We start from the raw sequence: 12,596 nt of genomic DNA on the forward strand, positions 1-12,596 counted from the left end.
TCACCGAAACAACGTTGTACCTAAGGTAACCTGCTGTCGCAACAAGGATGGAGATCTGGTCAGTAACCAGCCAGAGGTCCTCTCGCGGTGGGCTCAGTACTTTGATGAATTACTCAATGACCAATTTAGCGAACAGCTAGAAGCGCCACTAGCAGATAATGTCATGCTACTGCCACCTAGCATAGAAGAAACACGAAAGGCTATCCGTCGGCTGTAAAATAACAAGGCCCCCGGAACCGACGGAATTGCAGCCGAACTGGTCAAGAATGGAGGTGCACGACTAGAAAACGAGATTCATCAAATTGTTACTGAGGTGTGGGATAGCGAATCGATGCCTTGTGATTGGAATCTCGGCATCATCTACCCCATATACAAGAAGGGAGATAGGTTGGACTGCAACAACTACAGGGGTATTACGGTGTTGAATACCGCCTATAAAATATTCTCCCTGATCCTTCAGGATCGCCTTGTCCCGCACGTCGAAGAGATAGTAGGAAACTATCAAAGAGGATTCCGAAACGGAAAATCAACCACTGATCAGATCTTCACCATGCGGCAGATCTTGGAGAAGATGGCTGAATACAAAAACGACACATACCATCTCTTCATAGACTTCAAAGCCGCATACGATAGCATAGCCAGGGTAAAACTGTACGACGCTATGAGCTCTTTTGGAATCCCGGCCAAACTGATAAGGCTAGTTAGAATGACTATGACCAACGTCACATGCCAGGTGAGGGTGGATGGAAAACTCTCAGGACCTTTTGCTACCACCAAGGGTCTGCGCCAAGGGGACGGGCTTGCCTGTCTCCTATTCAACTTGGCGCTAGAGAGAGCCATCCGTGACTCGAGGGTGGAGACTACGGGAACCATCTTCTATAAGTCAACCCAGATCCTGGCATACGCTGATGATATAGACATCATTGGTCTGCGGCTCTCCTATGTAGCAGAAGCCTACCAAGGGATCGAGCAGGCGGCAGAGAACCTCGGATTGCAGATAAACGAGGCAAAGACCAAACTGATGGTGGCAACATCAGCGGGCCCGCCAACAAATAATCAGAATCTACGTAGGCGTGACGTGCAGATAGGTGAACGCACTTTTGAAGTCGTCCCACAATTCACCTATCTGGGATCAAAGGTCAGCAACGACAATAGCATGGAAGCTGAGTTGCGCGCAAGGATGCTGGCTGCCAACCGGTCATTCTACAGCCTGAAAAAGCAGTTCACCTCAAAGAACCTGTCGCGACGGACGAAGCTGGGACTATATAGTACCTATATAGTACCAGTGCTCACATACGCCTCTGAGACATGGACACTGTCCAAATCCGACGAAACCCTCTTAGCCGCGTTCGAGAGGAAGATGCTCAGAAGGATACTTGGCCCCGTATGTGTGGAAGGACAATGGAGGAGCCGCTATAATGACGAGCTATACGAGATGTACGGCGACCTCACTGTCGTACAGCGTATAAAGCTCGCCAGGCTCCGGTGGGCTGGCCATGTTATACGCATGGAAACGGACGACCCAGCCCGTAAAGTCTTTTTAGGCCGTCCACAAGGACAGAGGAGGCGTGGTATGCCCAAATTGAGGTGGCAAGATGGCGTGGAGGCGTCCGCCATTAAGGCCGGGATAACGGACTGGCAGACGAAGGCGCGAGACCGTGAGCGGTTTCGGACACTCCTGAGGCAGGCCAAGACCGCAAAGCGGTTGTAGCGCCGGATAAGTAAGTAAGTAAGAGCTTACGTCGATCTTTATGCCAAAAAGAAGAATCTTAAAGTAGGTTGAAGTGAAAAAATAATGCATTGAAATGTATGCAAAAACCACGTGCCTATCTTCGACGAGTTGTCGGCACGTTTAGGAGCAGCCAGCTACAAAACAGAAGGTTCCATTCCCTTGGAATCCATCGGTATAGATGCTGGCTCATAACATATTCATCCTAGAAATCCTCCAAATGGTAGGACGTACAATCAATTACGTATCAGGCTCTGCCCAGACCGAGATGCGTACTGATGAAAGATAATTTCTGGTGCAGCAATCCCCAAATGCACACGGGCGAATCTTCATGAAAATTAATAATACCACCAGGAGGAAAGCTCCGCCCCAATGTGTCCACGCTTCCTGTCTGTAATGTATTTCATCGACCCGTACTAACCGAGCCCGGAAGACGTTCACCATCAGCCACCCCGGAGAGTCCGTTCAAGCTAAGCAAACGGGTTTGACAGGCCCGGCCCAGGACACTACTACCGTCAATTATTTTCCCCTTGGATTAGTGTCCGGAGTGCAGAATCTCCTTGACGCAGCAACGGCAACGTAAATGTAGGCGCACACGTGCTAAAGATTTCCCCCCGAACCGAATGGATCAGATACGGCAATGGGTATCTTGCGGTATTACGGTGGTCGGCACAACACACACACGCACACATCAACAGGATAACAGAGCGCACATAAATCTTCGACCGAGCTCCGATTGATCCTGAACAGAGGCAACTGCGCATGGAACCAGTCACTTCCTCTACCTCATGGGTGAGGCATCAAGCGTACGCACGCTTGGACTGCCCCCAGGCGAAGGTATGCCAGAGCTCATGTTTGGATATGGGTAAGCTTAGCTTACCAGAAATTGATACACTGGCAGTGCCGGGCCAACCGTTCAGTTCCGTTCCGTTGGTGCTATTGTGGTTCCCCGAGCGGGCACGGACTTCCTGCAAATGGTCGATGATATTACGCTGCTTGGGCACACCGCAATGCCTTCCGCCCACAGCAGTAGTGCACAATGAGCAACTGATTATTGAAGAAGATGAAACAGCCATCGCCCTGGTACGAAGGCGTTTGCACGGCCTTTGGAAGAAACATAGCTGAAAGGGCGCATCTCTACTGGGTGTGTGGATCAGCCACGAGTCGATTTAATGATTTATTGCTTATCATTTGAACGCACGATGGAATGTGTACCCGTCGATGGCGTGGCTTGGTTATTGAATTCGTGTGTGAACCCGTATTCACACCGGCACAGCAATGAAACTGATTCTACATAATACCATCCTTGCCTAGAAAATGGGAGCAGCACATCAAAGTGTGAAACATAAATAAATCGATTTAACTTTCACCCCAATCGCTGTCACATCCGGTGCAAACGGAGGTAAAACAGGAAAAGGACTGTTGCCACAAAATAAACGCAACACCATGCGTCCACCGTCGGGTTGCACGGGTGAATAATCTGCGCACAATCGCTACCGTGGCCCAGTGGTCCACCTTTAACTAGACTATACACACACACACACACCCCTGGGCGCCAGCTTGCATTGCGGGAAAGGTGGGTGAATAAATCATTGTACGATTCCTAATAAACTTACACCCGGACATGCGAGTTCCACTCCATCCGTCGCCATATATAGAGAGAGGATCCGTTTCCGACTCGTTTCGAGTGGCTCGAATTCGCAGATTGGAGTTCGCCAATTGGTACGCCGTGCCGTGAAAACGATACTGAACCCAATGGCATCGGGAATGCGAACGGGAAAACGATAAAGTGGAACACGACTGATGTTTTTGGCATAATTTATGCTACCTGGGTGTTTAAAATTTATGCTCCAACAAACCGCCCACACAGCGGAGCCCGGTCTGCACTGATCACGCCACCGTTTGATCCTGACCACGGGCATAAACAAATAGGGGCCGAATGCGTCCTGCTACTATCCTCTGCGCTTGGTTTTGTGACAGGTGGGGAGGGGGCGTTTTGTGCGGTTTGATTCAATTGCACTATTTATTAGCGGGAACGGTTGCCCAATTGCAACTCGCAGACGCGAGAAGTGTGCGCCATTTAGCTGCGGCGTTTTGTTGATGGTGGGGCAATTTTATGGCAGTCAAATTATTGCTCGGTGTAGAAAGAGAACTCTGGTCTATGGGGTTTGCTACCCTTATATCACATGGTAAAAGTTTTAAAAATGTTTTAAATGTCTGAATTCTTACTGTCCGTTTAAAATGAATAACAATACACAAACTCCTGAAACATGGTCCTGCACGGAGGTGTGTTCCGGTTGAACGACCGCTTAACAACAGCAACCGACCACCGACCACCGACTCACTCGCCACGGATAATTGGCCAGTGCGACCAAATGAAGCGAATACAGTTAACCGATATTCCCGGTGCTCGCTCCACTAGGCAACACACACACGGCTACAAATCGGTTTGGGCAGGCAAGGTGTTGGAAAATTGGATCAAAACTTGCGACTACTCTGACCGCATGATTGCCCCGGTTCTTATGCACATATGCACATAATTGTCCTGTTGCCACCCCTCTCTCCGCAAAACTCAATTCCCTGCTAATGGTTATGTAAGCCGTTTGCGCCACGCCAGTGGTCATCGCAACGTCCGAGGTGTTTGTTTGCCGGACGCCCACACGATTGGTTTTTAATACGATAAAACAACAACCCTCGCAGTGGCGTCAGTGTCCCGAAAACACACACACACACACACACCCAACTCTCCCGGAAAATGCTGTGGCTCAACACACGAGCGAGCAAAGGTGCAGCAGTATAAGGGTTGAAGCGTTGGACGAGCGGTGACCGTTGTGCTGTTTATCATAAAGCAATAAATTAATCAGATTCCATCGGATTTATGGCTTTAAAGGCTTTCGTAGTTCGTTGCGTGAGCAGCAGGCCGGTGGAGTGAAAATTATTGTGCGGTAAATTGACGCAAAACAAGCAGCAAAGTGTCGCTCCTTCCTTACTCTCTCTCTCTCTCTCTTTCTCTCCCGGCCGGGACGTTAACACCGGCCCAGCCCAAATTGTGCGCTTGTGTACGTCTGTTAGAGGGCAAAATGGTCCCGAGGGAAGCGACCCAGCACAACAAACACATCCACCAGCTTTGGAAGAGTGCTTTGAAATTGCAAGACGGTCTGCTCGCTCGTGTGCGAATAAAAGACCTCAATCCTATCGAAAGTGGCCTCAATTGGCCTAAATTCGACACATGATACCGTTCACCCCCCGCCCGGCAAGCAGTAGGATCATCTCGCATCTCACTGCAGCACAACATGCCCCCGTTAGGTTTTCTGGCTGTGGCAAGCGGGTGTCCGATTCGGTAACTCTTTCGCCTATAATCCTGTAGCCGTAATCGAGCTGCGGAGTAAACGAGCATCAACGTATGGCATATGATGGTGTTGTGTTATTTTTCGTTTGACTTAATTCCGATCAGATGAGGGATTCAAGAAACCCTAGGCCACGGGTGGGTGCAACAAACGAGCCAACGATATGGTTTAAGACATCTTCAAAGCATAGCCCCCGGTCACTCCGGGCTTTTGTTTGCTAGCTTGGACACGCTTCGGTAATTTCGTACGAACACGACCACGATACACAATGGACAGGATTTTTGGCAACCGCAATGACAGATACGGAGTAACAGGCAAGAGCAGCAGAAGAAGGAAATGTGTTGGAGAAAGTAAATAAGCTGTCGTGCATCCTGATACCGATGTCCGATTTATCCAGCACGCTGCGAAACACTTGGCTGCTAATTGATCCTTAGGCTCTTTGCCTTCACGGATGCTTGGATAAAGTGCTGAGAGCAAATGCTTTTACGTGCAAATAGAATGTTTGAACTACCAACAGCTTTAATCCAGATAAAGACCCTAGAGTGGTATGTTCTGAATTCTCTTTAATTACAAACGAATGGATTCACTTTCATTTCAAGCAAAATTTTTATACTCGACGAAATGCCACCTTGCTCATGCCAGCATTATTGCAATCGATAGCTAAATGGCATTTCCACCCACGGCAACGTACTTCACCGACGTAGCAGAAAAAAGTTACTATTACTAAATGATAAGATTTTTCTCGCATTTTCTATGCGCTCGGCTCAAATTTACTTCGAGTGTAGGAAGAAGCGTTCAACCGGCTACCGTCATGGCTGATTGCATCAGGAGCATTTGTCCGTACCGTGTGCGTACAGTTCATTACGGGATGCGGAAAATATTCATCAGTGCTTTCAATTACTCCACACGAAATGATTCGACATCGTACGGAAATCCGACACATTCACTACCCCCAACAACGAGCGGCTCCTGTGGCCTATGGGGGAGCTATGGCCGTGATGTACTGCCACGTGCAAAGGAAGCACACACATTTGCTGTCTCATGTTGTGGATTTTTTTGTTCCTCTTCGGGCAGGAAGTTCAATCACTGTGCTTGGATAACGCATCGATGTTACAGAATTGTTGATTAAGCAAGGCGGATGTTTATTTCTGTACTGCGTGTACGGACGGGTACGAAACCGATATCTGACAGGGACCGATAATCAAACGCCTTGTTGCTTGCGCTTTGCTACATAATTATGGATCGGTACAGTCTTCTCGATGTATCCGGCCCGAAACGATCTTACAGTAGATTTATACACGTGTATAACTTAGAGCATGAGTAAGAAGTCCTTATAATGTTTACAATCCGAAATTGAATGATTTAATTAGAAAATAAGATTATTTCAATGATGTTTTTTGCACTAATTGGCTACAATTTCGGACTAATATTGCAGCAAGTCGACCTTCAATGCAGCACTGGGAGTATGTTACCAAACAAATCAGCATCAAATTAGCTGTGTTGTAAAGTTGTTAAGTGTCTGTCTAAATGGATTTCCGTTTGGTACAATAAAATTGTACTAACTGTTGAATGTAAAGACGTTTTTCATATTTATTTTAATTGCACAACCTGAGTGTGGGGAGCTGAAAGGAACAAGACTGACAATGCTATTGGAAAAGAATACGCTATTCCTTGGTGTAGGGTTTGAAACGATGTTTTGCTTGAAGTTTAAAAATTGTATATTGGCTCGAGGCTGTTAATTATCCTCATTACCATACAAACTCATCGCTTTACATGCCCCATCTAGTTAAGAGCTATTCCCGGGGCATGATTTACTCTAACGCAAATGATTATCCTTGAGATTTCGTACAGGAATTAGGCATGCTGAGAAGCTTTAGATAAAAACGGATTCCACAACGCGCGTGTTGTTCGCTGGTACATAATCTGACTTTAAGGATATTCCTCTCCCCATCGGTACATCTTGAGCAAACTGCGGCAAAAGAAACGGAGGAAAAAAACACCCTCCCACATTAAACTTTCCCTCGGATCTACTACCACCGGAGGGTTATTGTGGCCCCTGGTTCAGCTCGGCGCCGAGAGTAGTGCCAGTGTCGCTCTGCCCAAACCATTCCCGGGCACCGACAATGTGGGAGGAGTGTCTCCCCCGGTGGGAATAAAATCATTTAATTTCACGCCTGCTAGGCAGATAAAGATGAGCTTCCGTGCTTGGCGATGTGGCGGTGGCGATGGCATGACAGTGTGAATCTGGCGATGTCAGAGTTCGTGGTAAAAATGTAACGCGCAAGCAGGCACCAGCAGGCCGACCTGAAAAGTGCGCTACCCACCGATTCACGTTAAATTGCTTTCCCGTGCCTGTGCCCCGGAGAACTTTTCCCACCCCAACCCCAAGCAGAAGGGGGCAGCAAAAGTATGGTCGTGAATCATGAGCTGCTTCTGTTGCTGAGCGATATCGCCCGCCATGAAATGCAAAAACCGCGGACGCAAATTTCACTCCCAGCCGGTCGCAGTTTACGTTACGGCAAAAGGGGAAGCCAACAGAGTGACATGTAAGCGATAAGTAAGCAGTGCCTAGCCTAACCGCACTCCCCGACCGACGGACATTTTGCCCGGACTGACAATCGTACTATCAACGGTCACAAATGCCATAAAGTTGGCGCAAAGCAGGAAAACGATTGCCGCGCCACGGAATAAAAAGTTGTTAAAGATAAGCCACGCGAATGCACGGTACATGGCGCTGTAGCGGTGGGATGGTTACCAGGGACGCTAGCACAACGTACAGCAGCAGCATCATCTTTGTGTTTTGTTTTTCCTTTTTCATTTTTGTGTCGACCAGGGTGGCAGCGTTGATTTAATTTGATTCGGAGTGAAAAATGGTTTGAAATGTTACAATCACACTGTCACACAAAGCGCACAAAGCAACCATTCAGATGGTGTGGACCGTTGCTTAAAGTAAATAGCACTGAAGGAGAGATGAGTTTGTTGGCTTTAAGTTTGGACATTTTGAGAAGCATTGGTGAGCAATCACTTCAAAACAGTAATCCTTCCCGATCATCCATCGGAATCGATCATAACTAATGCAGTATACATTCGATATGACTAATCGTGTTCGTTCGATCATCGCCCTTCAACTTGCATCACATCCGATGAGCAGCAACATTACTTCCCAATCCTTTCCGGATTAACAAGACTCGACACGACTAGATACAGGGCAAGCTGACGCTGAAATTAATCAATCTTTACTGACAGTCTTCTTTCCCATCGCGTGCACTTATCGATTATCCACTTATTTTTCTCCTTTTTTGTTTTCTCGATTTTACTTTCCAGGTGTACCCGGGACGTGATATTACAAACATTGTGGAGTCTTCGCACTACCAAAAGATTGGTGGCTGGTGCCGTCAGGGTGCACTGAATGCAGCCAAGTGCAAAGGAGCTCAGCGGTGGATTAAACCGTTCCGGTGTCTCGGTAAGTAGTTTCTAAAGCCCGTTTCCGTTCGCTGTGCACCAACGGTAGCAGTGGTTACAGACGAACGTAAACGTTACTTTACTGTGATGTAGTTAAAACTTAACGTTACTTTAGTATTGGATCAATGTCTCCCTCCCCTTAGGCCATTGCATTCCTTTGTGGCTAAATCATGATGAAAGCTTTCACGCTTATTTGCTCCAAAAGAAAAGATTCATATTACATTAAATTTAGCACCTTCACTGATTATAAAATACTCTGAATTTTTGTAACAAGAATTTATTTGCACACTCACAAAAAGGGAAGATGTTAGCATACACCTTATCGTACCCCAGATTTCCCCACAAAAAAAGATACTAGCATTTCCCATTAGTATCGTATCGTGTTGTGGTGGGTAATGCACACAATAGGGAGGGTTTTGTAAAATTTCAGTACAACACGTTCGGCACAGAAACGAGTGCGTTTACCGCTTTCCCAATCCACCACCACTACCGTTACTGTTTAAACTCCTACAGCGATATCAACGAAAGATATGGCGGTGTGCTGGAGAAAATGTTCCTTCAGGCGCTTCCTGAATTATCTCTGCTAAGAAAATGTCCTCCTTTCGAGAGGAAGAAAAAAGCAAAGGAACCATTCGCGGTGAAACAGTGCAACGCCACAAGCTGGAACATTATTTCTGACACGTCACGCGCGTCCCACGCCTATTACAATTGGGCTACCATCTTTTCAACCATACCGGAAGACATTACGGCGAATCTGAATGTTGAACCAACGCGGTAGAGAAAAAGAATCTTAATTTAAAGTTAAATTCATTGCTAGCGCCTGGAGCAAATCAAACGCAACAAAAAAAAAAAAAAAAAAAAAAGAAAAACCTCACAGGAAGAAAGTGTGGCACAGAAATATGGCGGGCACATTATTAAATTAGTGATCTGAGAGAAGCGTACTCGGCTCTTGGTGTCTTTATGGGCCACTCCATTTACTGCCTTCCCCGACAGAGTGGCGCGTCGCACGCGCAACCGTGCGGTTGTGCTTTTTTCTGCTTTGAAAGTGCACAAGTACGCAAGTCATGTTGTGGCTAGAAAAAAAACCTACTCTTTTTTTTTCTTTCCAATCCAAACGATGAGCCGGAAATTTACATGTTTCAAACATTAATTCCCACGTTGAAGTGTAATGTAAACGATAAGCTTTGGCGATAGCATTTCCGCCAGTCGATCGGTCGTGAAAATGATGCGCTGTAGCAAACGTGCCCGCTCCGTGTTAGAAGAGAGTTTTCATTTTGTGTTTTGCTTCTTTTGCCCGGGTGTGCCCTTGTTACAGCCAGCCGGTGGCCACTTCGTAGGCAGCCTAATTGAATTTATCACCAATCAGTGATCTAATCGCGAACAAAAACCAATTTACATTTTAATAAAAGGCATCACAGCGGGCTGAACTCATATCATTCGTAATTGAATTACGCTGCCATTCGCAATCCATTTATTGACACCTCGGTCCAATGGAGACGGGTTTTTTATGCTACAACAACACACACACACCCGTTCGCGTTATTTGTTCGAAATGCCCATGTGTGTGTGTGTGTATGTATTTTTGAACTATCATTGTCCTGTGTTACCAGATTAACTGACACTAACGACCAAGAGCAAAGAAAAAACAAACTATACCATCGAGGACAGTACCTCACGACGTCTGAGGTCGGTGGAGGTTTGGGTTAAACTAATTGAAACGCATAAACTGTACCCATAAACGCATTAGTGAGTTAATTTGTCTGTGTGTGCGATTGATGGCGGACAAAACAGCAACATAAAAAAATGGTTCACAAATCATCGGAAGTGGTGGAGCCACGCCGACCATTAAAACCCATGGCCCTGTTGTGTTATGGTAGAATGCGTGTGACAAACGGGAAGCTATTAAACACTTTAACATGAGTGTGCGAGGTGTGACTTTAATAAATAACATCCCATGAAGCACCAGCAGCCCACATTCAAATGGCCTATGCATAGGAATTCTTAATTGGCTTTTAAACGAATCCGCTGCATAAAGCAAGCGACGAACGGAACGCGTCTTTCGGCTAAGCTTCACCAGGCACATACGCGAGTATCCTTGTGAACTGCGAGACATCAATAGCCCTTTCACGCAGCTACTAGTGGGAATGGAGTACAGCAAAAAAACGCTCGTGTGTGATATCAACTTCTCGGCTGGTAACTCTGAGCTCTTTGACACGCTCTCATTCGCCGTGTGTGCGTGGAAGTAGAATAAATCTGGCATAGAACGTGTGCCAACCGATCTATCTGCACAGTGTACTGCTGCGGACTGCTAGCCGAGATTGTTGGCCTTTGATGCCAGGGTCGCTGCGACAGATACGGCTTATGTGCTTCTTTCACGCCAGCCATGGAACGACGCGTGGCGCGTGTGAACCCCATCCGCACAGTACCGTGCCATTCGCAGTACGGTTCGTGACGATAATGAATTGACATCGAAAGTATCATGTCGTGCTGATTGCGTGTATCGTCTCGGGGCAATGCATGTCGTCGGTGGGTAGAGCTAACCCTGCCCGAACCGAACGAAAGCTCTTTTGATCGGTCTCTGGGTGAAATGTCAAGCTCGTGGGAGTTTTTTTGTGTGTGTGTTCGGTTTCGTCACATCGTGTGCGCGGCCCAAAAAGCATAAAGCGACCAAAATCATACTGGCAATCTTTTAAAAGAGATTTAAAATTAAATGTATTCTTTTTCCAACTCCAAATGATTCAATTTTGATGAAATGGTTCCGTTTTGTAGCTGCCATTCGGGTTGATATTGCTTTTAATTGAGTGCATTAATTTCATAGTCAAACTTCTCGTTGGATTGATAGTTCCAATAAATTAAACGCTGTTTTTTTTTTCTTTTTCCCCCCCTACCATGTTACCGATTTCTCACTTTCGCTTCACAGAGGGACCCTTCCAGTCGGATGCACTGCTCGTGCCGGAGGGCTGCCTGTTCGATCACATCCATAACGCGTCCCGGTGCTGGCCGTTCGTCAGGTGGAACCAAACCGGGGCCGCCGCCTGCCAGGATCGCAACATGCAGATGCGTAGCTTCGCCATGCTGCTGCCCTGCGGCATCTCGCTCTTCTCCGGCGTAGAGTTCGTCTGCTGTCCCAAGCACTTCAAAGGTAGGTGATGAATATCGGCGAACGTCCACTGCACCAGCCACCATCATGCTGAGCGCGCTCGGCACAAGCTTCCGTTTTGTTTGGCCAAAAAAAAAAAACATCAAGCCCGGGGCCCATTTCGGTTGCCAATCAGTGCGAGGCGCTATAAAAACAAGTGTGCCACTTCTAAAAGTCGAACCAAAAAAAAAAAGGAAAATTGCCCGCGGATTTTGATTGTTCCGTGCACGAGTATGATAAGGCAGAGCCGGGGATATCGAAAGCCTGCTCGACCTCACTAAAAGCACAAGGAAAAATAGTCACCTCTTTCCGGTCGCGATGCGTGGGCACGCATTTTGAAATTATTTCCGCAGGACATTGGCCGACACGTACAGGAGACGCGCGCTATCACTAGCAATCGAGCGGAATTGTGATTTTTTTTTTTTTTTTGGTGACTGTATGTGTGCCAACTGCACTTTTCCGCTTTGTCTTGCGGGCCATCGGAGGGACAAAGTTATACCTAGAGCGGTGTTGTCGAATGGTACGAAAGAGCGAAAGTGTACGCGCGACAAGGATGAGTACAACCCACCGAGTCACGGCGGGGACAAGAATGCAAATGAAATATCGTACTTGTTGGCGCGTTCCGGAAGGAAACATTTTTCAGCAAAACGAGCGTTTGGTCGGGGGGGGGGAGGGGGGAGAACGGGTGATTGTTTGGTGACGGTCGCTGGTCGCTGGCGAAACACATGAATAATATGGCCTTGGTCGAAGGCAACACACTGTGAGACGCGAAGTTGCGCGAAGCTCGACCGGAACAATATCGTTGCCGCATTGCTAGGGACCGTTAAACACATGGTTGTTGGTGTTGTTGTTGGGGTTGGTTTTTTTGTCTTTCAATTTTGTTGGAAATGCTTTCCTCTCCCATCGCGATGCAGTTCCA

General features: G+C 47.1%; 1 protein-coding gene across 11 annotated transcripts in view; it reads left to right on the plus strand.

Annotated features, from left to right (window-relative positions):
- Positions 1–12,596, plus strand: part of LOC120898786 (amyloid-beta-like protein) — a 70,728-nt gene that overhangs the window by 29,236 nt on the left and 28,896 nt on the right. For all 11 annotated transcript variants that reach the window (XM_040305110.1, XM_040305119.1, XM_040305117.1 and 8 more), the window contains exons 4-5: positions 8,401–8,539; positions 11,459–11,680. In XM_040305110.1, coding sequence (XP_040161044.1) covers positions 8,401–8,539; positions 11,459–11,680 — 361 coding nt within the window. The remainder of the gene's footprint in view (positions 1–8,400; positions 8,540–11,458; positions 11,681–12,596) is intronic.

Source organism: Anopheles arabiensis, chromosome 2 (assembly GCF_016920715.1).
Source record: "Anopheles arabiensis isolate DONGOLA chromosome 2, AaraD3, whole genome shotgun sequence".
Classification (NCBI taxonomy): Eukaryota; Metazoa; Arthropoda; class Insecta; order Diptera; family Culicidae; genus Anopheles; species Anopheles arabiensis.